Raw genomic sequence first — 27,019 nt, 5'->3', positions numbered from 1 at the left:
TAAATCCAACGCGATAGTTCAATAACGTCCTGGGTGGTTTCTAGTTGCCATCGAAACTCCGGGCGAGGAACTGAAAGTAATAGAAAAACAGACTATGTACGTGGAAAAGAGAGTAAAAGAGACAAGAAGGAAGAGAAGAGAAGAGAAGAGAAGAGAAGAGAAGAGAGAGGGATCGTGGGGTTTGGCCAGAGGGCGTAGCACGGGTTGCGCTAGGCTATACATTACGAGCTTTAGCAGGGTTTAGCCGTAGCTATATACCGTGTCGTGGTCACCATCCCGGACCACCTATACGCTAGACCATACACACATATATATGTACGTATTCAGACGTGAGTGTACAGGTACATGTGTGTAAGTTTGCGTTCGGGGTGTCGTCCCGAAATTAATGTACTTGCTGTACTCCTTTGACGGACTGACTATGGGGGGGACAGATAATTCGAATAAAAATACCACGAGCGAATTAAAAAGCTTCTACTGGCTTTGGAATATTTGTCAGATTTAAAGCAAAGTCGAAATCTAAACTTTATATCTTGAAATTTGGTTAAATTTAAAAAAAATTCTTGATTATACAATAATGAAAAATTGATTTCCTAGTGAATTTTCACCTTATATCGTGTTGGTATTACGTATTAATATATAATTACTATTTATTATTACATTTTGTAAAGTCACATAAACATTTAATATCTAGCATCCCATCACTTGAAAATACTTAAGATGTGATGATGGCGCCACACTTGTTCTAATTTGCTACGCTTAGCTTTCATTTTTTTAATTATTAGCCTGCAGCAGTTTTATACATTTATGAAAAATCTAATTGTGCAAAAATGTGCATAATACATATGGAACGCAAGGATATATAAAATATTCAAAATATAATAATACTCATTATAATGTTTAGTGGGTGGAACAAATTTCTACGTAGGTTTCATTGTCTTAGTTATGTTTATGGAAACATTAATTTGCTTAAAAATCCGCAGTCTACTAATCATTATTTGCCATTATTTCATTCAATCCATCGAACCATTAAATTTTCAAAATTCCATAAACTATCATACACACATCGTACACATATCATACACACCAATGAAAAGAAAAGGGCTTCAACTGAAACTAATAGTCTATACTGTATATGATTATTGAAAGACAATGATATAAGCAGTATTTTAGCGGACTCCTCGGGATAATTCCATAAAAATAAAAACGATGCGTTGTGGAAGAGTCACTGATACGCATCTTATACACCGTACAGTGTATGGTACACTTACGTCTATACACCCACACGTACATTCGTGTGTGTAATCAAAAGCTGTGAGCTTGCACGACGTCGAGCGGGCTGCTGCGTAAACGTCGCGTCGCGGCGCGGATTCGTCGATGCACCAAAGCATGCGCGCAAACGTGTGCATATCGGTATGACAGCATACGCCTTGCATATGTGTACATTGTACATGTGCATGTGACACACGTATGCATATGTGTACGTGTGTATACGATACACACAATAATATAGGAAGGCTTTTGCTCCCAGCCATATAGGCTCTATGACATCCGACCTCCCTGTTCGCGATAATGTCTATCAACTTTATCACCCCCTACAATATTACAGACTAATTTAAGACGCGCTCCATATCGATCAATGAGAGTATAGAATAAGATCTGCTTACCGGATTTTGAGGAAGAAAATGTTTACCTGAAGCTTGAATTTGATACGCCACACACAATTGAATTATTATTTAACAAATGATTCAAACTTTCGAGAATTCTTTCATATTAAAAAGAATTTAATGTTACAATAGATTCGTCAATTATGTACATGTAATTCAATTAAATTTCTTAATTATTTAAATGTAAAAGCGAATAATCAAATTATTACAATCTTCACGAATTATTTACTATCTTATAGTAAAAAGAATTCATGTATTCAGTATTACAGTAACGTCGCTAATTATGTGTATGTAGGTTAATGCAAATGTATGAAATGCCGTTTTTTTTAAGTTTGAAGTTGGTGCGCCATAATAATCGAGTTATCATTAGCAAATTATTAAAACCGTCAAGAATTATTTTACACTAAAAAGAATGTATTCATATTCGATAATCGTGTGTTATAAGCATTATGCGATTCTGCTTTGCTCGATTTTTCCTAAATGTATATGTATATAATGTAAATATATATTGTGTGTTCAATGTACCTCGTGTAGAATATTCTCTTATTATTCAGAATTATTTTCGGGAAATGATCTCGAATCCATTCTCTCGCATCTCAATCACACCTCTCAAGACTGCAATCAGAGCTTTCAATCACAGTTCTTAAAGATTTCACACCCTAAACACATTTCTAAACATAACCAAAACACGCAGATTCTAATCTATATTTGCATTTTCCCGCTCAACTAACCTGTACTCACAACGTTAATATCTTAAAATACATGTTCACGTATTCCATTATCACTTCACACAAATCATTCACGCAAATTCTCTCAACTACATTCATTGTGAATCAGAATACTAAATACGTAGACGATAGCAATATTGCGTCCGCCATGTTCGGTTGTCGTGTCTTCGCGAATTCAAACCGCGCGATGCGCTCCCTTGCGGTGATCATAAGCGATGACCGCCGGTGTGCCGAATCGTAAGATTCGCGCTTTATAATCTCTATATGAAGAAGGAAATTAACTGTTACCTTTTTGAATAAATATATGATATTTTGAAAAAACGTGCAACTGAAGATTTATCGTATAAAACGACATTTGATATATACCGATCTAGTATAAACATTCACTCTTTGTTTATCTTTATAAAAATATGAATTTGTATGAACGTTTTCATTGTCTACATAAGCATCCTATTGATTGTTAATCATACTATATATTAAATACAAAAACTTTTCGATAAAAATTCCTTTTTTACGGTTCTTATCTAATTTTTTTCTAATCTCTAACGTAGAATTTTTTTTAATTGTTTAATTTATCGTGTTGAAAGCACTATAATGGATAGAATAACACATTAATATTTACCGCAGTCACTGCACTTCACCTGTTACTCTTTTGCTATCTAACAAGAATTACGTTAAGGAATAGTTTCAACATAAATTATCGTAATCTAAGTCTCGGTATTTCTTCAACTTCTCTCACGGCGTAATCGTTACATAGTTTCCCTTGGGCAAACGTTCACGGTTAGAGTTTATGCCACTTGAAAATAACAGAAGTTTATTTCCTGTTGAGAAAACTTCCTATGGAAAGTTCGACTTGCCAAGAAAGTAATGTTTCAGGATTAGTAAAAACTGTACCACTCGTTCAAGCTTTATTTCGTGACAATTGTGTGAAATTCTTTTCAAACTTGAGCCAACGGGGAGTTATCGGTATAAAGAATGATTAAGTCCTCAACCGTATCAAAAACACTTCTCAGTGTTATTCAACGTTCATTGAAGCTTTTCTATCGTATTATACGATGTTTCCACGCTTCTATATACATTTCTTGTAACCACCATAAAAATTCTCAAATTTGCACGCGTGATTTCTCTCACCCTTCCAATTTCCACAGCTACTGCCTTTCATGCTTTTAACAAATTAAAGCTGAGAAACGTGGACTTTGTTCGTGAGTAAACACGCGCCGGAAGCAAAGTAAATCGGCGAGATGAAGAGGGAGGACCTCGAAAGGAGACATAGAGTCCAACTAAGGAGGGGAAACAGAGAAATAAAGAGGAATTCCTTCTTCAAGGCACGCTATTATCCTGATTGCATTTTTAAACGCGACTGTCCGCTGCGTACGTCCCTCTTCTCACCTTCATCTGTCGTCCTCAAGCCTACAACCGTCGTTTCCCTCGGTCTGACGCTCACCCTCCGACTTTACGTTTCACCTACTCTCTTCTCTTTTCTTTGAAACAGTGCACTTCGACAGAGAGACTCTATCGATACCTTTCCTCTAACCCTTTTATTTTTGTACAACCCCGATGTAAAGTATCCCACTTTCTTGAGAAATTGCTTTGCATCGATGAATTCTGGGTACAAAAGATGTTTAAAGGAAGAAAACGAGATATTTTCGTCGTGATTAGTTAGAGTATAAGGTTGTAGAGTAGAACAGAAGCACAGTATAGCACTGTTACATTAAACCTCTAATCTGAAAGAATAAAGGTGAGCTTTTTTTACTATTAGCAAGTTGCCGTATAATTTTGATCTTTTTCGATTCACTCTTCTGTGCAGTTTGGACAGAGAAAATGTCGGTCACTGTTTCGAACCTGGAGCAAACGCTAAGCTGCCCGATTGCATTCACGATCGATGCTCTCGAAATGAATATTTACTAAGCAACGAAATATCTTTGTCGACGAGCTTCGATAGTTTAACTGGCTACGGGAATTTCAATGCTTTTTGCGTAACACCATAAACTCGTGTTGGCATATTTTGAGGTTGAGAGTTTTTTGTGGATTTTTGTTGCCGTGTTTATGTCTAATTCTCGTATAAAGATAAATGGAGAAGAAAAAATTGAATATTCTGATTATGATGAATTAATTTCTAAAATACTAATCTATTAAAGACAGAACTTTTGTAACTACATTTTAGAACGACTGGTTTATTAAACACTGATTGATGTTTATAGAAGAAAGAGAAGATAGTATTCTAATAGAAAATGAGATTCGATTCTTTCATCAGATCATTCATATGCGTTTCAAGTTACAAAAAAGCTAATAAGATACGTCTATATTTTTCAAGTAAATAGTCACGCAATGAGAAGAAACAGAAGGCTTTACAAGCCCCTCGATGAAAAACGTGTTAAATCAGAAATTAAAATCTCTCAGCTAATTGTGTAAGCGACAGGGTTAAGTCATTTCATCCGTAATAGAATATTCTCCAAACATGCAATTCAACCGGGGACTATAAGTTAATGACACGTCTGCGAACTACGTAATTGACCTGGCATCAATTAACATCATGCCTGTTGTTTGTACGTTCGAATACGCCGTTAATCGTGCGGGCGCGAAAGCATTTGTTCCGAAATTATAGGATAGTCGATGGTCAGTTAACTCAAAATCAAATATTACACTCTCCGCTAATAATTATTACTTAGGACCTTAAATGTGTTAATTGTACGATTGAAGATATCTTTAAAAATCTAAACGTAAGTTATTTATGAGAAATTAATCATTCCGGCTCTAAATTTTCAACTTTAAACCAATCAGCTGGAAAGTCTACTTTATTCAGTGAATATAAATTAATTTATTGTTTAAAATAATTAAATAATCTTTTTACTACCAATAAGACACTCGATACATAGAAAACAGCTCATAGAACGTTATTTACATCATTATATTTACTATTGATGTTTCTTTACTTATTAGGTTTATCTATAATTGTAACTAATAATTCCCTTAAACGATATCCTAACAAGATATGATATGTATGTATATTGTTCGATATTGACGCGCGCATTTACGAACGGACATTTGGAAAGAATGAAGAGGAAGCATTGGAGGTGAAAGGTCGAAGATCGTGCTTCCACCTCGGTTCTTTATCTAGCGAAGAAAGTGGTCAGAGATTCGAAGACAGGCCTGGATGCTTGCAGATGATTCACGAAGACTGGACGTATCCGATAGTCTTAAGACGATTGAATGCTATTTGACGGCGGGACAAGTTGAGAACAACGACAAATGACTGCGATTAGCTTCTCGGTAGCATGGCAATCAATTGCTCTTGATAGAACGGATCAGTGAATACGAGAACGAAGCGTTCCTTTGGTCTGACCGCCTATTAAAAATACTTAACTGGCCGGTCGTCGACCCAGCCATCGTCGATAGCATCGACATGCAAATGTAGTCCGCGTGTGCCTACATATTTATGCATTCTTCGATTCTAACACCCGCTGGCTTTATTCGCGCCGTATCGCTCCCGGTCAACGTTCACCTTCTAACAAGTTTCATTACGAAATCGTTTTACAACTCCCACATGTACACTCTCATCCACAACTAGGAGAAAGCTGTACAAAACCGTCTATCATACTTATCTCCATAATTAATTAAAATAATAAAAAAAAAAAAAAAGAAAACCAGCGGCCCCTTGGCAATTACGTTTTACAACATTCAAACGTTTTTCACTGGAAGCTTATTACAAAACACATATACTGCAGTGAATCAAATTTCTTGTGTTTTTAAGTGTCTTGATCTTTCATTATGCAGGTATTTTGTAAATACAATCTTAATTACACCGCCTGTTTCATAAATTAAAAGATTATGGACTCAGAACTCTAAGTATACGGTTTCATACGGGTTTCCCTCATTATACATCTCGTACAATTTGATCGAAAGATATACTTAACGAAGATAAAAACTGATTGTTAGGCAATTAAAGCGACACACATCAATAATAACGAAAATGTTAGTAAAGAGTCATTTGCCATTCACAGTACGAACAAATATACAAAAAAGTCCATGACTAAATTGAACGTGTAGTAAAAACGATTGCTGGTTACCAAGATCGAAAGTTTGGAACAATAGAATTTTATTAGTAATTCTAGCGTCGCGTATAGTTTTTCTACGTGACAAGAAGCCTAATGGTGTGGCCGGAGGCTAACACGCCCTCGCCACTATTACCATATCCTGCTCAATTTCGCGTTTCTACTTCGCAGCGCTCGCGTGGCTGAACGCGGGTCATTATTTTTCGCGCAACTATTTTCGTAGCTGCCAACGGCACGTGTGACACGCTACCCGCACGCCGAACCGAACGTGCTGTCGTTTTGAAGAGCGAAAACGCGCGTCGCGTTTGTTTCCATTTAAATGCCACCGATAGGTCGCTCGCCTGTAACGCATCGTTCTTTCAAAATTAAAATTTATTAATTAATTCAATCCTTTTCAGTGATGAATTAATTTCTAAAAAAGCACAACTTTTTTCATGTGTTCCTCCAACTAAAAATTATTTTGATTAGAGAAAAATACACACATTGGATCGAAATGATACAAAGCGCGTTAAAAACAGAAGACACACATGATTTTTATATAATGACACACTGTTTCCATATCTGCATTGATGTGTACATTTGCAAGCCATATACTCGATTAATATAACTCTTTAATTAATTCCAGCACAACGCAATTGGAAAAATAGTAGCATTGTTTGCGCATTTACGAAATTCATGTTTCAACGTTCTTTCCTCAATATTACCATCACACGTTGATAACATGCCAATTTTTGATATTTGTTCAATGTTAGTCATGTTGAAAAAGAATGAAACACGCTTGCGTTTTCAATATCGTAATAATAGCAACAATACCGCATTCATGGGTATTGAGTTGAAATACGATGATGATCGATTATAAATTGAATTCTGTTTCAACATGACCGTGGTCATATTAGTTTCACGTAGTGATAACAACATTTGATAAAATATTACAACATTCACTCTATTCTCTGGATTTCTGCAACATCTGATTCTTATTTATTTCAATCACTCAACAAACGAACAGATTCTTAACACTTTAGGATGAAAATTTATCAAACTTAATTGAAAGGCAAATCCCATGATGGAATCGAAAATAATTCGAAGAGTGTGACGAAGATAAAGAAAAATGTTTTCGTTATTTTATTGAGAATATTCTAATCAAACTTTACTACCGACTTTTCAATATTTTCACATCGTCGTGTGAGCTTTCACGCGAAGCAAAATGCCACGCTAAGAAGCTTCTACGAACTTGTTCACTAAACATTCAGCAGGTCGACGTTTCTTCTAACGCGAATGTCAAGAATGTCCAGCGTCAGCGAACTTGCTTCTAAACAAATTTACTTTACAGCGTGTCCGTGAACGAACAAAAATCAATTTTTGTTTTCGTCCTGATATGTGCAAATATATTCGATAACAGCATCAAGATAAGTATATTTAATGCAAATATTTAAGAAAATTTAACGTAAAAGCCACCACATATTGTATAATTTATTATTTTTATATTTACTTTTCAGATATTTTGCTAAAATTTATGAGAAATATAAATTTGTAATTCTTATGTTATGTTTTCTTTAAAAGATATTAATTCTACCTTTTCTTTAAGAATGAGAATATTTTCAAGAAATGTATCACAAAATGACACAAATGACGCAATTATCCACTAATTATATAAAATTACAACAATTAGAAATTTCAATAATTAGGAGTATAATTAGAAATGACAATCAGAAATTTAAGAAAGTACAAATGCATGTTTTTCGAAGAATTTAAATACTCTGATATTCACAGAATCGAACTATCATCGACTATTCAGCGAAACCTAAAAAAAATTGACGGACGAAAATTCACATTGTATTTTCATATGCCTATAAAATCCGTTTCTTTAAAATCTCTTTAAAGTTCGTTGATTTGAATGTTAATTCATTTAATGCACGTATGGTATATCTATTTCACACCATGAGAAAAAAATTACACGATATTAAGATATCTTTCATATAATTGAATGTATTTTTAATACACAATTCACTTGTTACAAATCATGTGATCATTTTACTCTATCTACCTTCACTACAAAATTGAAATTAACAAACTGTGTATTATATATATAACTGTTGTTTCACATCTGAATATTAATAAGTATAGTCATACGTTTGTCGTTTCTCTCATTAAAGTTTCAACCATAATACCATACACCTTAATGAATAATGCTACTGTTAAACGTGCTCTTCCGTTCTCTCCTATTCCTATATATATGAAAGGTAATTGCATGTCCTTTGAATGAAATCGCGAGTTTAGCGCTCCATTTTCACCCACCAATTGTCCATCAATCGGCAGTTGGAACGCGAGATAAAGCAACCACGTCTCGCATTAAAAAAACCGAGCGCTTGTCAACTTGCCGAGTTCGAACTTTCGGGACAACGAACGAGCTTAAACTCTGGGCGTGGTGGGGAGGCAAGAAACACCGAAAGAGCGCGCGATTGACCATAAGTAACAAACACACTACCAACAAAATCCTAACAACTCAATATACCTACGTACTAACACAACATAGTTAATCTACGAAACCATGTTTCTATAGGAACTTTGTAAATTCAGAAATGCTCAAAAAACAGTCACGCAATTAGTAGGTTAAATATTCGTAATAACTGGTATATACATGCCTAACATACAATACTTAATCTACGAAGTCATGTCTCCGTAGGAGATTCAAAAAGTGAAAGATCCGCTAGAATGCGTCACTCACCTAATTGGTACATTTAAGATCCTATAAGTACACCGGCGGTTGCCCTCTGTGTCATTGCACACGAGCACTGCACACACTCTCAAATCACCATAATAATGATCATCATCATAGTAAGCACCGATTTATCGATACGAAACACGATTGTCGATTTACAGGCCGATTGTGCAATGCAGTTGCAGGAATCCGTGCCACGGAAAGGTAGCTACATATATCCAAAGACAGCCGGTGTATCCTGCCGCTGGAAGGCACACAACACATGTACACGCCAATGTCCTGCACTATTCTTTTCCACTGATCTCGATTCTCTTACATTGAACGAAATCACAATGAGAATCGTGAAAGAAGAATGATATTGTCAGAGGGTCGAGAGATTTGGGTTAGTTTGAGGCGTAGTCGATGGTTCGAGTCTGTCGCGAGGAAATCGGAACACTGTGTGTGCGGTGGCCAGTAAGGGGCTAGATTCGCGATTATATAGGAACGTGCAAGTTCAGCGTTCGCGGTTCAGGAGCTGGCAATGCACTGACTGGCTTCCCGGTTCGACCCGAGTCCGCGGCTGTTACTTCTACGTGGCGCATGCGTGCGACACCGTGGCGACATTGCGCCGTCGTCAACGGCCGTCGCTGACATCGTCGTCGTCGTCGTCGTCGTCGACGTTTTCGTCCTGCTCGTAGTCCTCGTCGGCATTGTTACCCCTTTCTCCCTTCGTTGCCCTATCCTGTCCATCTACGTACACACAGGAACGCGTGTGCACCTATGTGAGCGTACACGCGAACCTACTTCCGTGTTTCATCCCCTAAATCGGCACTCCGCGCCCCAGAGAGGAGAGCGCGAGCCACCAGTGCCACCGTAGGAAAAGACCGGGGAAGAAGAAGAGGTGTCGGCTTCTCGCGTCAAATACCCTCTTCTCCAGGACGCCCGCTCGAGGACGTAACGCGAGCACTACCAACAGCAGTAGATTAGGTCCGTTCTTATTTCAGCTACGAAAGAAGTGGAATGTAAAATTAAATTTGATTACCTAGATCGGATTATTAGTGGAGGATAGCGTAGAGTCGGTGATGTGATTATATACGTATGTAATTCGTCCTTAAATGAAAGTACAACGTGATCGCAATATCATTCTTCGTTAAAAAATCTTGAATAAAATGCATCCTGTTTGCCGAAATTCTTGTAATGGATAACAAATGTTGTTGAAATCACATAGCTATCGAATAAGCTTAAACGCTTGGTGCTTCACTGTATTAAAGTCATAATGCATGGCATGTGGATCTCGTTAAAGATAAAACAGAGGAAAAACATAGACGAATGCTTCGTGTTGAAGATAAACTGCCAGATTAACAGATAAACTAAATTGATTCTGGACGTATAAACGGAACTGCTGCAACACCCACCTTATTTAAATTTGTCGTAAGTCTATGCAGCATAGATTCACAATTTTGATGATTGAATACGATACCAAGATGACAGATTTGCAACAATTTTGGGAAGGAAAATTGGAATACTACGAAATATCAAATTATGGAAAAACAAATAAGTAAAGATATTGTATAAATAACGAACGAAAGGAATAATTATACTGCGCTTAGAACAGTTCTCTTTCCATTTAATAGCAAAATCTGCGTTTACCAATCGATTTTACCAATAGATAATAGATAGTAGATATTATCCACACTCACGTTCTACAATTACATTTTGTAATTAGCAAAGATAAACCTAACTATGTACCGTGAACACGAAGCAGGACTAAATAGAAGCTATCGTCCTCTGCTATTGCACGCAGACCCACAATGGCCACGACACACTCAATTGACTGCTCGGGGCATTACGAAAGTCGACTTAACTCGCGATTCAACGTTCGTTGGACGCGTTCGAGGAAAATTTACGGAACGTTCGATCGGAGGAAAGTATATTTAGCAGTTGCAATTAAGTGGGAGCCAGCGAAGGTTAAGCAGGCGTGAAGAAGCAGCCTCGATTCTTGCTTTCTCTCTATCTTCTACTGTAATCCTTAATTGGTTCGCGTGATTCATTCGCTCCATTCATCGTAACTAAACTGTTTTCCGAAGGAGAGGCGTCCTCGCCTCGAGCGACATTACGAAGCACGCTGTTCTCATTCTTTCTCTTTCGTTTCTTCTTATCTTCTATCTCTGCTCGTCTCGCTCGAATACGCAAGAGGTGGCGCCCGGAGCAGCCACCGGTAGCCTGTCTGTCTGTAGTTATAACGTGGGATCAGATAAACAAACGTGGCTTTAACTCCGACTGACATAATCGGCTGTTCAGGTGAGAAACGCGGGAATCGAAGGTCCAAGGGGGAAAATGTGAAGAAAAAGCGACAAAGCCTCGTAGAATGTAAGAGAAAATGAGAAAGAAAAGGCAAGAGATGCAGGAGGAAAGATTGACGACTGATGTGAGTGGAGGAGGAATCCAGGGTACGTATCGAAGGTGAACAGAGACGAGCCAAAAAAGAAATTGAAGGAATGGACAGAGGAACAAAACGTACAGGATACACGGGGACGGCTTTCTTGGGGTCATTCCTGGATGATGGCTTCAGGACGATGATTGCCTGGATCAAGAGCACCGTGAAAAGGGTACGACCAATTTAGGATGATCAGATATTGCTGCGTTCGTTATTCTCGAAGCTGAAGGGAGGAAAAGAGATTGAGGAATCTGGGAGGGTTGACTGATATTGATTATTCACGTTTCGAATTCTTGTTTTATTATTTGATTATTTGGGTTTAATGAGTCGGAAGGTTTTAGAGGTTGAATATTGATTGTTCACTTTCTGACTTCTTTTAGTTACCTTTAAACTGACCATATTGTCTTAACGAAATGGCAATTATACGAGTTACGCGCTAGTGAGAAGAAAGATTTTAAAAGATACAAATTAACATCGTCGAAATAGTTTTAATGCGAAGATGTTTTTGTGTTGGAGATAAATAGAAGTTATAAATAATGTTTCGTTTGAAGATCGTCAGCCCCGATACATGTATTTCATCGTGACGTGTGCGTTATTTAGTCGCAAATAAATTATTCGAAAACATTGACACGATTTAGAAACAACTATTATCGCTACCTTCGGAAGCTTTCACGTATAAAATATCATTCGGATATCGATCCACCACCGGTCTCTTGGCCGTTCACGGTATTTCATTCGAACGTGAATGAAATTGTTTTATTACGTGAGAACGGGCATAGAACATGCCAGTGACACTCAATATCGTTATACAGCTTAAGTAACGAGAGAGCTTTAGAAACATTTTATCGGAGATTGTTGCCGGTAACTTCGTTTTAAAAGTGTTCTATCGTTTCGAATTACAGGAAGAACTCGTTTGTTTTCCTTCCTTCTCCTCCGCGAGCAAAAAGTGACGACGCTCTATACTTTCCAATGTTGCGATATTACGCTTTAATTTCTACACCTTTGTGATTGACGTTGTATTGCACGTAGTCTCCTCCTATCGATAAAATGATAAAATTTCGTTATTTCGTCGAAAGGAAAGCTTTTAATTTTCGATTGATCTAATATGGAAAAATATCAAATATTTGCCTTGTAAGTGACTCACCTTTCTGTACTGTTAATATAGATCACGCGAAAATAAAAATTTTTTTCCACCTTTTCTTCCTTATTATCCGATAATGGAATAGTGAGTGCAAAACTACATTTCTTTAGTTACTAATTTCTATCTTAAGTTCTTCGTTACAAATTAAAGATTTATATTCTTATTTAAAAAATAATATTTCCAACAGGCTACTTAACCATGCCTCTTCATAAAAAATGCACATTCTACGTTATAGAATCGAATGTGGATATAAATAAGAGATACAATGTAATTTAACTTGTAAAATAAAACAGGTTCTACATAATATTCACACAGATTAATTTCTATGTAGACTACGATGCGAGTATACGAGTGATACGACGGGAGAGATCGCATTACGTTACTATATCCATGATCGCTCACGCTTCAACTCACGGAGTGACGATAAAACCGGGGCTTTGTCTCCTCATCAAAATACACTTCTGATCCCCGATTGAATGTACAAAGAAATTTCCCTGTCGGGGACGCCCCCGCGCGTGAACAAGAAATGGAATCGACGACTATAGCCCGAGCGAAACATTTCTAAGAATCGAATCGAAGAGAAGAGAAGAAGAAGGAAAGAATGGCTTCCGGGTGCGCACCTAACCGGAAATGCTCTACGAGAAAGATCTAAGATTCGCAGGAGGGGCTCGCGGAAGGGTGAATAATAACGTTTGAAATTCGAGACGCGGAATAAAATGATGTCGTGGACGAGGAGCCGCGCGTTTCGCATCGAAGAGAAAGTAAGGAACCAAAGAGGGTTTGGAGAGAGCAAAGAAGAAGACAGAAGAAGAATATATCCTCGTATGTAGCTGAAGCAAAGCAAAAGGATGCAAGAAAGGGCGTCAGGAAGGAAGGCTTCTAGGCTTCGTTCAATAAAACGGAATATCTAATAAGGAACAAATGCAGTCAAGGAAAGAATGGAAGGAATAGAGGCGGGGCTCTGGGATAGTTCGTTTACCAGAGAGAAAGAGCGAGGTAGGCAGGCTTTGAGAATCTTGTCTACGCTCTGTTTTCATCCTACTCGCTCTTCAATGTCGACTTCTGCCGAAGAAAGGAGGATGATCTTTCGAAGAATCGGTGGTGTGCCGATATTTATACGATTGTTCCGTATGAAAGGGAAAGCGAGCGAGATGAGGCGAAATCACTGAAAATTGAAGAAAAGTGACCCTTTTCTCAACGTAGCGAATCGTAGTGTCATTCATTTTTCAGCCAGTTTTATAATCTATTCTATTTTATTTTTGTATGTTTATCGATAAATATATTAGAAAATAGAATGTTCTCTTGTCAGATTTTCTCTTCTTTCGTTCAAATTTAAATTTTCAATAACCCGCATAATAGAAGTATTTCAAAATTGTCGAGTGCCTTTGTGGCATATTTAAATAAAGAAGTCTGTGAAAGATAGTCACAGTTAATAAATATTTAAACGTCAGATTCTGTCCTATTTACTTCTCTACAAGTCATCTTTTCGAAAGATGCTTCGGGAAGATCCAGCGAGGTAATTCGATTTTGATTTACATATGCATCAGTAAGAGCCATTATCCTATCGTCCTTTTGTATCGTGCACAGACTTAACTGAAGCAATCTACGAATATGTAAATATGAAAGCGTTCCTAGAATAGTGACGACTTCTAGCCAGCATTTCCATACATGCACATTCATTCTGCATCGATCATTCCCAGAGGGAAACTCGTCCAAATTCCCTTATCTTCTCTATTTGAGTTAAAAAGAAAATTGAATTATTCAATGGGAAGGAGAGACGTCTTTTTCAAAGCTTTGAAAATTATAAATGGAGAAATAGTTATTTTGATATATAAAAAGAAGAAATAATACATTACGTAGAGTTCACCTTACTGACTTAAATGAAGATATGATAACCTAAATATTTCATTTGTTTGTAAGAAGTGTTCTTAGAACGATTAGGCGTATGCATAAGTGTTAAAATAATTATCGCTATCAAGGAAAGGATTTAAAAGAAAAAATAAACGATATAACAAGATGTACGACGTAATAAAAGGGCATCGATGTGAACTCACGAGGAATATGTCGAAGATTTAAGTTGTCTCGGATGATCTTGAACGAAACGTAGAAGGAAATTCCGTATAGGGGGCGACATCCTTCTCTCACAATCAGTTGCGGAGGCTGACGTTATCGCGCGCAAAGGAAGATAGGCCAGAGGGTTGGAAACGTACAGAATAAAACTTCTTCAGAGACGCGTGTATAAGATGGATGGGTACCGGGGCTTGAGATGTGCATCGGTGTGTGTCGACCAACGTCGATGAGTTCCGCTTTCAGGCGTGTTTCGTGTGTGTACACCTCGTTGGATTTGAAGGATGTTAGGATGTTATCGGCAACACGGGCCGAGGTTCTGAAGGACGCGCAAAAGCCATCGAGCCACCAGACCTTCCTTCCTCCTTTTCCAGAAAATATTTCAGGTGCGAATCTATGCGAGCTCGCTAACTCTTCTCTAAAGTTTCCCTTGCAAAGTTGTGTCGATGCATCCTTTGTTTCTTTTCGATATAATGAACCACATTTGCATATTATTGTGTTTTCAGTCAGAAAACTGCATGCAAATGGGTAATACGTGAGTTATACGTAATATATAAATTCGATCCTAGTTTAGGAGACGATTTAGTGAAAAATTGTTCTGCTTTTTTATAATTATGAGAAGATTCTACTAAATTTTTTCAGATAAAAATGCGCATGCTAAGATCTTTCAATTTTTAATATGACAAGCGGAAATATGTAACAGCAATTTTTGAAGGTATAGTACGTAAGTAGATACGTTTCTTCGAGTATGATTAATAAATATTTATCGTTCGATCAAGCACGATACGAAGATAAATGATTTAAAGGCTATCTTAAAAGCCGACAGGATTACGTGAATTTTGTATACGATCTCGTTGTATGGCAATCTAGTGCTCGCTGTATTTCACTAGTGCTCCATGATCCGATCGACGAGAAGAAGAACGATGACCTCGTTTCCAGTACGACCGGATCATCAGCGTTACATTGCAAAGAGAGAAAAATTTCTTTCCTTTCTTTATCTTAAATTATCTCTATCGAAAGTTTTCAAAAATATCTTCTATATAGAAAACTGACGATTACCAAAGTTTCAATATTCATAAAAGATCCAATCGTGTCTCTACTAAAACAATAGAATAATATTATAAGAATATTTTAAAACACTTAAACACCTGCAGTCTAGCGATAACGATTTTTTGTATTTGAATTTTTTATATAGTATGATATAATAATAACGTACGAATGTAACCTATCGTCAGAAAGTAATAAACGTGAAATAGCTGCAGGTATCAGAATTTAGTCTTCGAATATTAAACAGACGCAGAATTTCCAAGAATTGGACCAAGTTACGATATAAAACAGCGAAATTACAGATCAAAGGGACAGTGAAAAGTAAGTATCGTATCTGTTTTAAAATCAAATAATTTTCAATTAACGCACCCTTTGCTAACGTTAACGAATTATAAGATCATGAAAAACTTTATATCCGATAGAATGGTACATGTTCCATAAACCTAGATTTTAAGCTGGTGACAAATGAAAGTGACATTTTATGCCCATAATCGTGAGCGTGGAATGAAGGTTGCTAATTTGAAAGGAGGGAGAAGCAGGAACTATACAGAGAAGTCGGCGGCAGGTCTAATTTATCTCGTAACAATGTACGGTACAGTGGCAATTTAAAAGCAACTGACTACGTATATAATTCAATTATTCAGTTGAACCCTCGTAAAGTTTTGTAGTATTGCGAGATTTATAGGTAAATTAAAGGGTAAAATAAAGGAGCTCGTTTCTTGTTGCTTCCAAAATTACGCGTTGGCACAGGAAATGTTCATCCTTAGGGTAAAATGGAGCCCGCTTCCTTGCCTCCGAAGTTGTTTGCTCTTAGAAAACCACGTGACAAAACAAGAGCCACGACGTTCATTAATTTAATGTCAAGAGATTACCCTGAATAAACTGATAAAACTTTTCGAGGGACTGCCACTCTTCGCTTAATGACGTCTAAGTTCTGAAATTTGCACTTCTTTGTCCGTGCCCGATATCTCGCAAAAACAAAGTGCCGAGAGGCGCGATGTTCGAATTTCTTTTTTAAACCCACGATTATTCATCGAAAGAGTTAAACTTATCTTTGAAGCATTAAGTCGTTTGGGAATTTCATAACCTCTTTCACAGCAGATATATTCTGCGTTATATTTGATAGGAGATTAAAAAAGGATTATATATCATAGAAATGAGAAGTTTAAAAGTAGTGTTGTTCCTGATTAATTATAAAGATTTCGTTTCGCGACAAGTCTCATTACTGAAACAACGAATAGTTTTTTTGGAAAAGCTACTCGATATACTAACAGGAATTGGCAGATATATAATAAATCTTCCAAACTGCCACAATCTACAACTGTTACAACACCAAATACAGGATTCGCAGGATAGAAAAAGACTTCAAAACTACCATTGCGACAGGGTGTACAGAAAGTGTGTCTGTTCGATCGACAAACCGCGGCCATTTACTACGGGACGTGAAGAATACAGCAATTTCTCGGCGTTCCGGATTCGGCTAACCGGTGATCGAAACTGAACAGCATCTTCGTAAGGGTGTTTTCAATCCTTTGAGGTCTTTTGATTCATACCTCGTAGCTTTTACTATATTCCCTGTAGCGTCTCGCGAGGAAGGACGATGAGGGCAATGGCCTGGAATAAAACCAGGACAATCGGGAAAGAAACGGAGGAGGGATGTAGCATACAGAAAAAGAGAACACGGTTGCGGAGAGGGTTGGAAGAATTGGAGGGTGGTTCACTAGAAAGACAGAGAGAAAGAGAGAAAGAGAGGGAGAGGTAAGGAAGGATTTCGTCGGGCTTTCGACAAGTTTTCTGCAATCGGTTCGTTTGATACGAATTCGCCATGCGATCAAATCGATAGCCCTCGCGAACTTGTGATAGTTCACGAAGGAAAAGACAGATAAGGAAAGAAGAATGGAGAAGGCTAAGGATGAAAACGACTCCTTTCTCGTCTTAAGTCGCGAAGGGGACCGTGTGGAAAGTTGGAGCATCTCGAATGTTTACCGCGAGTTGCTTCAAATCGAAGTCTCCGCCAAAGACTTGAGCCAGACATCGTCCTGTTTGTTAACTTGCTAAGAAATTGCTTTTCGAATTACGTAAAGAAACGCTAATTAAAAACTGGAAACTACCCAATGTAGTCGCTGGGACGAGTCTTCCGGTTCTTTGGCTCGATTATCGATTGTTGGTGCTCGGGGAGGAATTGTAGCTTGGTCACTGAGGAATTCGAGTTCTACGACGTATAAATTGAATGATAAGGCGCTGTGAATCGAAGTAAGCTGAAATTCAATCAATTTTCTTTATTCCTTGTTGTACTCTCCCTTTTTTTATTTATTTTGGAATGGATTTTGAATTACGTCGAATTATTTTACATACCCCGACAAAACAATAATTTATTTTATTTACCTTTTTTTTAATAACGTAAATAAGTAGCGCGTATGAATTTTTTATACTCGATAATAGGGCTAATAAGACGTTAAAGTACACAATTCTCATTTTCGCAATACATTTCGTTATACAGTGTGTATAGAGTTTAATATTAACGAGTCGAGCATTTTCTATTTTTCAGAAGCAAACGAAAGCGCAGTCGAGTAGGCAGAGTCATTCTATTTCGGCCTTTGCTGTATGAAGAGCTTCGTGGTCTGGTCGTTGTCGCAAATATTTATTCGCTTCGAAGACGAAAGACACGGGGAACTCTTGAACGATCGGAAGATAGTTGGCGTGCATGTGCGATGAGCGGAAAAGAGGAAAGAGGCCGGAGTTACTTCGTCAGAATACCAAATACCCATTTCGATTCGCCTGACCACTCTCGAATCAGACCGCGACTCGCAAAGGACTTTTCAAACTCCCCCAAAAGCAACCCTGCTCCTCCTTGTCTCCAACATTTCCAGTTCCTTCCGATTTTTCTCGACCCTTACTATCGTGCGCTCGACCGTGTGAACGATAAACAACAGCGACGATCTTTTACTTCTTATAGGCAGTAAACTTTTTAAAAAGAAGGAAGCCTACAGATCTAGCATATATTTTAATCAAATAGTTGAATTATTATAAAATGTTGATTTATGTTGTGAATGTAGAAAGAATAAAGTTCTTTGAAAATGAAAGGGAAAAACGTGATTTTTAGTTGAATTTAATCTTCGGAAAGAAGCTAATTCGATCTTGATGATCTTGAAAAGTCAAGTTACTTTGGAAATAATTTTTACAACAATTACTAAATTCTAATTTTTCATTGCTTGAAAGTTTGAAAAAGAAAAAAAGTCGAATAACGCATAATACAAGCGGACATTTATGATAATTTATATAGGAAGCTTTCTTGCAGGTGACACGTTAAGTTCGCTTGTGTTCAGCGGAACACGGTATCTTTCTATCTCGTGAAGGTGGTTTTAAAGCGAACGCAGCAAGCCTGCGCTACGAGGAAAATTAAGATCGCGAGCACACAGAGCATTTCATAAAATGTATTACTTCAGGGGTGAACTCACTGCATAGAAATGATCAAAAAAAGTTTGTACAAATGTTTATTCCGGCTGACCTTATTTTCGACATTTTTACGATGTAGGTACACGTTATTCGTTTATTCTAGCGGGGAAAAAGAACAAAATTGGTTACACGGTGGCTGGGTGTGAAATGAAAATTATTCGAACATTAAAAGCATAATTGTAACAAAAAGATGAAATTGAATAGACAGAACGTTTGTATAATACTAAATTTATAAAATATTAGTAAATAATCCACCAAACCACAAGAAAGAACGCTTCGAATTTTCAACAAGGAAACAAATATTTTCATATAAAAGAAATCAAGATAAAATTGCATCATTCAAACCTTCAAACACACGCTGACGGAAATTTTCAGGCTGAAAAATCAAGGCTGTCGAGTTAAACCAAGTTGAAGACACTAAGTAGACTAATCTGAAACTTCTTGATAAGCAGTTGTTTGTATCGTTAAACTCTAGCGGAGTACTACGCGATCGAAGAGTGGCTTACTATCATCCTGAGGCTTACTTGTACACGCGGATTGGTAGTTAACGTGGTTCATTCTAAATGTGGTCGAGGGTGGATGAGGATGCGTCTTGCGTGAGTTAGGGTTGACCGAGTTGAATAATGCATCGGGTTGCCTCTGACCCGCTCTCCGTATTCTCACTACCTACGCGTGTATTCGCACGTATGAACCACGATTCCTACACACGTTCGTTGTACCACGTGTGCATTCTTGTCTCTGTTTGCTCGGCAATTTCCTACACACGTTCGCCCTACTCTCTCTTTCTCTCGTGCTTCAGCTTTGGTCTAGAGAACACGCTGTAGCTACTATATTTTACGACTTCGTTAAGTCGATGAAAAACGTCCATACCTTTTACGTGTCTGTTCACTTTCGATTCGTTGTGTATTCGATTTTGTTGTTCGATTTTTATGTATTCGCGTGTCTCTTCGATTTTGGTCTCTCTATTTGACTTTTTGATTTCATTCGATTGAGTAGAATTGGGAGTTAGGAATAGTATGATTGTTGAATGAGAAAGTATATTTTAAAACAAGTATTGGAGTATCTTAGAAGAAGTTTATTAAAATTGAATAAGATGTAAATTTAATAAAAAGTAGAATATCTTTGTCATTATATTTCTCCCATCTCAGCTTTCAGCAAATAAACTGCAGTATCTCACTAGTATCATTCGTAATGTTATTAATCTTCCTTATTATTAATACTATATCCTCGCTGTATTTCAGGCACATGTTCAATCTTTCATGTGAATATTAAAAATTAACTACGTTCTCTGAGATTAAATTTAATACGGATATCAATGTGTAATACACGTTATTTATACTACATGACGACACTATTAGCAAAATCACAGTTTCTGATGTAGCAATCGAATTACTCATCTGTAAAGAGATTGGTGGCAAGCTAATATTAGAAAATCTCCTGATTTCTGAAAATACTTCATAGTAACTAGCGTTCTGGCTATAGTAATATTCCATTTTCTACATACATTTTTATATATTCAAACAATTTTTATCCACTGTTCTATTATTTTAAATTGCAAACTAAATAATGTAAATCCAATTAAAAATATGTACGTTCTTAAAACACTCACTTGTCAGTCGCATACTTCATCCACAAGATGATTTCGTATAAGTACTCACCTGGAACAGACGAAACATATTTAATTTCACATTATAATTTAATACATATGAAGAGGATCTATCTGCTAGTTAAATTAATCTTTCGGAAACAGATGTCTATTAACTGAAGTTGATTAAGATTGTAATTTCTACTTTCGATTTCTCTTACTCAAATATGTTGAGAAATTTCACTCTCTAATATGCCTTAACCGCGCGGAAGTCCTCGAATTTTTATATTTAAATCCCGTTTCAACAAATCAAGGATTTAATATTTCAATATTAATTTAATTAAGACAAAATTTCGATATCTAATATTTCAAAAAAATCTTAAGTAAAGGAATAACACGAAAACAACGATATCAAAGAGTAGAAATTTAATACACAATAACTTTTGGATTTATACGACTTTAATTGTATAATATTATCCACATTTTATTCGAAATTTAATAATAATAATATCCGAACTTAAGAAATTTACGATACAAAAATATTATTTTGTCGAAAATGATTAAACAAGCTGCAGGAAAGTGAAGTGAGAAATATTTTGTCTTCAACTGAATTAAACGTGAGAATATTGACGAAGAAAACATATCCATCATAAAAAAAAAAAAAGAAAAGAAGAGAGGCAAGGAGAGTCAAATTTATATTTGTGCTATAGACTTGAAACGGTAGTTGTGATTTCTTTGTCTAGATATTCTCATTTCTTATTCCTACAGGTTTCATCTGGATTATGGCGATGTACGAGACGTCAGGCACTCTCATTTTCGTTGTTCGCTAGTTCGAACTTGTCGCACAGTTATGAAGCTCAGTCTGAAGGGCAATTTTGTCGCAGCATGACTCTGCATCCCTCCGTTTTACACTTTTTTTTATTCTCTACTCTCTCAGGGGGGGAATAAGACGACAGAAAAATATAGACAATATCGCAGATTGGTCGCGCAACGTTCCATCAACCCTTCGTCTTAAGACACTCCCTGTATTTCTAATATTTGCGTAATAACAGTGATTGCTGACATTGTTCGTTGTTTCTTTTTGCGAAATTCTACAAAATAAAATCTTTCGTGAAAATTTTCTATCCTTTAAAGCTAGAATTACATAGAGTATTACGTGTAATTGTTCATTGTCTCAAATCTTGCTATATTATACATTTCATTATGCAAATCCTATCTGCTATATAATACTTAACATATTTATACATTACAATTACAAGAAACAATTATTTTTAATTTGTGGTCATTGTTATTCTCAGATCTTTGTTTCTTTCTCCTCCATTTTCCACTAAAAAAAAGACCATCAATTATAGCCCTCCTCTTTCATTTTCTCTTGTATTAAACGATATACATACATACTCGAAATATTTCCAGCATTTGATGACTATCATTGATTTTTAAACGAAGAGGAATCCGATACTCGCGTCAGATTTCACCGTTTCGCTGGCAGAAGTTCGCCGACGTTCAATTAGTTAAAATGTATTTCCGAGTACTCCGTAATTCGACGATTCCACAGAATACGCGATATTGCCTTAACTACTCTCGTTACTTTGCACTTGCGACTCTCGCTGGAAACACGTCCAGTCGAGATTAGAGCAACTGCGGTTCAATTACTATGAGCAAGAGCTTATCTTCGTTGGAGAGTTTGTCTCTTGCAGCCGGCTTAAGGGAAGCTTGACAAGCAACTCCTATCGACGTTGTATCTGCATGTATCTACATCGGTTCTTGTCCTAGAAATTTCCTCCAAATTTTCCGCCATTTTTACGACCTTTCTCTGCCCTGTGATCTTCGATCGCCACGCTTAAACGAATTATACGCTTTTTCCATGGTTTGGAGATGGAATGGTAATTTCAAATGCGTTTAAAAGATCGAGAGAGGAAGGATGAACAGTGGAAACTTAGTTATTACGATTGACTAATCCAATTTCTTTTCTATCGGACATCCTTTCAAGTTAAGACGGTGGTTTGACATAAAGAAAATATTTATATAATCAAATATATTTTCCAGATGCAAAAAGAATTGTGTAAATATCGTTCGTCAGATGCATTAATTGTTTTAATGCTAATTTTTATTAAGACATAGTGTGACTGTTCGTGAAGCCTCTTGTACGAAGATATTCTCAGCTTTTATAACATGAAGTTACAACGAACATAACCCACCAAGATTTATATCTTAAGTAGCTCAACTTTGGCCTCTACGCACTATCTCTCTAACAAAACAACTTATAGCATACGGAACAGAAAGTATTTTTTAAAAGGAACTTAGAAACATTCGTTTAACTATTCTTCCACTATGCTTCTTGATCGAAGTAAAAGGATTGTGAATCCTAACGAACGAAGAAGGGTGTCAACGAAGTATTTATGTCTCGATGGTCGATTCATACTCGACTCATCCATTATGCAGTTCCAAGAGAAGGGAAGACCACTGAAGGGCAAATCACCCACCCGACGAAATGAATTTCACCGAGTGTAAAATAATCATGGCAAATTGGGCTGGAACGTACAATGGATCGTGGCTTGGAGAGCTACTTTCTAACCACCGATGGCAAGAACCGTCGATGCCACCCTTCTATGAAACCGGAAGGAGGAGGAGAGGATCTTCCTGGAGCGTTGCTGCCAAGAAAATCCTGTTATTAATAGTCGTAAGCAGCGATAATTGCCACGGCGGTATCTCGTTTATGTTATACGAGGTTATGCAATGCTCGTAGCCCGTAGACTACGTTTCGCGTTAATTATCGGTAACGATCGTAATTTCTCACTGAAAACGCGGAACGAAACCCCTTGTCGGTCGTTGCCGCGTGTCGTTTTACTCCGTTTACTCCGATTTCTACGAGAACTTGCAACGACGCCACGTAATATACACACCCTTACTCTTCGTCTTTCACTTTTTTTACTGACGATTTGGATAAACGCAAATTTCTTTCTCTAATTAGTAATCGTTCGCATTCTATTGACGCAATCATAGCAACACTGACTATTGCGAAAATTGCCATTCGTGTTTGTTTTGTATATTAAGAGACTTGAAATGTACTCTATACGTAGATGTAAAGTTTGAAATGTGAAAATTGTAATATGTATAGAGGTTTACAAGACAAATGTAAAACTGGATCGTCTTTGGAAATAGTATTGTAGCAAAGGTAAGCTCATTCATCGGTGAATTTCTCGACTGGTCCCTGAAGAGCAATACGTCGATTCTCTGCGGCGGTTTCATGACTCGTTAGCCCGAAAGGGACATCCTCGTAGGCTGGGATTCGGGCAAAGTCTCCGCTCGCTTCTCGAATTTGCATGCCTAGTTTGTGTGTGTACACGTGCAATTTGTTACCGCCGCCATTGCCGCAGCTACTGCTGATTGCTGATTATTCACAGACGCTAAAATATACACGGCTGAGCCCGAGCCGCGCCGAGTTTATGTACACATGCATGAGGGTTGAAGCGAGGTACGAAGCAAAGTACGGAGGATTCATATATCCGCTCGAAACACATCGTGTTATGTGTATGTGTAGGTATGCGCGCGCGTGCACGATGTGTGTGTGTGTACATTGCGACGAACCATTCGCATAATTGCAAAGAAAAAAAGAAAGATAGTAGTTCGCATCGGAAACGAGCAGCGACCAAGCCCGAAAGGGTGGAACGTTTGTTTAAAAAATATAATCCGTCACGCGACACGATCTTCTGCAAAATTTTCACGTAACTCTTTTCCGTTTTATTCCTGGCAATTTAGAGAGTGTGATAGTTAGTGCACAGCTCATCAGATCCACCTGTCCTTTCGTGAAGTTAGATGTGTAACAAATGCCGTTTTGTGCGATAAAACTTTAATTCCACGTTTCCAGAGACCTTCACGGTATTTATTTCAAAAATGTCACTTGGGAAAGTCACACAATTATTTCAGTTATTACATAAACGTTAGTGCTATAGACTACTGTTATTATTAATATACATAACATACAAAATACAAAGATATACAAGTTTCATTCTTAGTATTATTATCCATTTCCTTATTATTGAACAAACATTATTCATAGTATATTTATTTTTCCTTAGTATAGTTACAGTCATAGGACCGTGATCGATTAATCGTTTGCTTAGTGACTTAAACAAATTATAACATCACATAGAAAACCAAATAGTGTGCTAATACTTATAAATTGAAGGCAGGTACAGGGATTACTCGGTTACACGAGCGCACGTGCCCATCATAAATCATACTCCATATACTTTTTCTTTTCGTTTAACCAGTTTGTGAATAAATGGTGTTTATCAATGGTGTGTAAAGATTCTTCTCGAACGATCGTTTCTCATGGATTCACTGCCCAGGTAGATAATTGACAGGCTCGTACTCCGCACTTCCAGCCATGAGAATAATTGGTGATCCTATCAAGATGTCTCGTACACGAATACGAGACGAAACGCGTTCTTCCAACTTGAGGAATGGATCGTTCGGCCTGTGGGCGTCGGATGGTCCACCTTTAATCTGATTTCGAGAACGCGGACAGAGATGAAACGACCTGTGTTTCGTGTTTATGCGTAGTCGAAGATGAAATCGTTGGATACTTCGCTCATTTATATCTTGTGCTTGGTCGAAGAAATACGGTCGTACGTATATAGAAACATTTTCTTTACAATTTTTAACGACGCAAGTTGAAATATTTTGTTGTTAACGTAGAGTTGGAAAATATTTCAAAGTTTATTGGACTGTAAATTAATGAAATTTAGATTAGTTATGTATGTCTAGACTGCGAATATTTGTGCGAATCCGTATTTTTCTAACAACTAGATTTATATGCAACTGTCAAAGTACGAATCTCGATATAAAGATTTTCGAATATAATAATGAAAAATGTAGTAAATCGTTCTTGAATTTCCTGATTCTAGAATAACGAATTATTTCTGAATGTCTAATTTTCTTACGTATTTCTATGGAAAATTACACGGAACAATAGTATTTTACCATTTTTAAGTGCGTTTGATTTGGTACCTAAAAACCAAGAAAGTAAGTTCCAGGACCATTCGTAGGAATCTTTATGGCTACAAGTTCCGTTTCAGTACGCTGTAACTGAATTATCAGATGTTAATCTACAGGGATTATTCTAACTTTGAGAACGTAAATTTGACCGTCGTTGGAAGACTGTTATCGACGCAAGAAGATCAGATAGCTCAAGTTATTGGCGCTAGAGGTATTGCTTCACAATTGTTTCTTATGTATATTCCAAATAGCTTTCGTGATCATCTTCGCTGCATAGTCGAGCCAGCTGCTATCTTTAAGTACCACATTTTTACGGGCTCTTTTATAGTCTTACGGGACTCTTAGTCGAGAAGTGAATTCCAGTTGCAACGCGACTGTTGACGCACGTGCAGGTGCAGTGACGACTGATCGTGTCTTGTCGAAGAATTGATTCCGCTGAAACATTGGTTTGTTTCCCAGTCAGAGATTACGTCTCTTGTTATTTTAACTGTTGGTACTTTCACGTTGGAATTTACAATGGCGAATGGTCACTTTCGAATGTAAACAAAGCGAAGAGAAAAAATAGGATTCGAAATGGAAAATATTTTATTAGTACATGAGAAGAATTTGATATCTAGATAAATAAAAGGTAGATACACGCGCGTCATGAAAACGCGAACTAATAGAGCGATATTTTTGTATCAGTTTTCCTATCAAAATTTTCCAAAGTTACGACAGAAATTGGCTCTTTGAGATTCAAGTTGCATCGAACATTTTATCGTGACTGGTCCACAATAGTTCACACTTAATACATCAAATTTAAAAACTGCTCGTCATTTTACTATAGTTACCAATTTATCTACTCTGATATATTTCAAAATAACGAAATTTTAATACAAAATAATCGATTTTATGTAGTAGAAGCAAAACAATGATAGACAAACACAAAGGGCTGACACAGGCGACTTTCCAAATTCATTTTTCCTTTATTAAAAAAATAAAAATACTGGAACGCGTGAACGTGACAGTATAATTTCACGGTGCGGCTAGATTTAGCCAACGACAAAGCGCCTGGCCGCAATTTTGGCAGACGACAAAGTCACGGAGACAGTTCGAAGGCCTGGCTACTCGAAGGTGATTTCGATTTGTGGAAATCCCATTCGC

General features: G+C 37.1%; 1 protein-coding gene across 9 annotated transcripts in view; it reads right to left on the bottom strand.

The window, feature by feature from the left end:
- The window catches only part of LOC126917584 (teneurin-m), a 652,557-nt gene that overhangs the window by 246,126 nt on the left and 379,412 nt on the right, over positions 1-27,019 (bottom strand). For 3 of the 9 annotated variants that reach the window (XM_050724611.1, XM_050724612.1, XM_050724613.1), the window contains exon 1: positions 9,170-9,710. The exons of the other annotated variants lie outside the window; for them this stretch is intronic. Coding sequence is in view for 1 of the 3 variants with exons in the window: in XM_050724613.1 (XP_050580570.1) it covers positions 9,170-9,182 (13 nt within the window). In the remaining 2 variants the exon portion in view is untranslated. Of the gene's footprint in view, positions 1-9,169; positions 9,711-27,019 lie in introns of those variants that run through there. 9 annotated transcript variants of the gene reach the window in all.

Source organism: Bombus affinis, chromosome 6, assembly GCF_024516045.1.
Source record: "Bombus affinis isolate iyBomAffi1 chromosome 6, iyBomAffi1.2, whole genome shotgun sequence".
In the NCBI taxonomy this organism is placed as follows: Eukaryota; Metazoa; Arthropoda; class Insecta; order Hymenoptera; family Apidae; genus Bombus; species Bombus affinis.
This window is presented reverse-complemented; position numbering and strand designations above follow the sequence as displayed.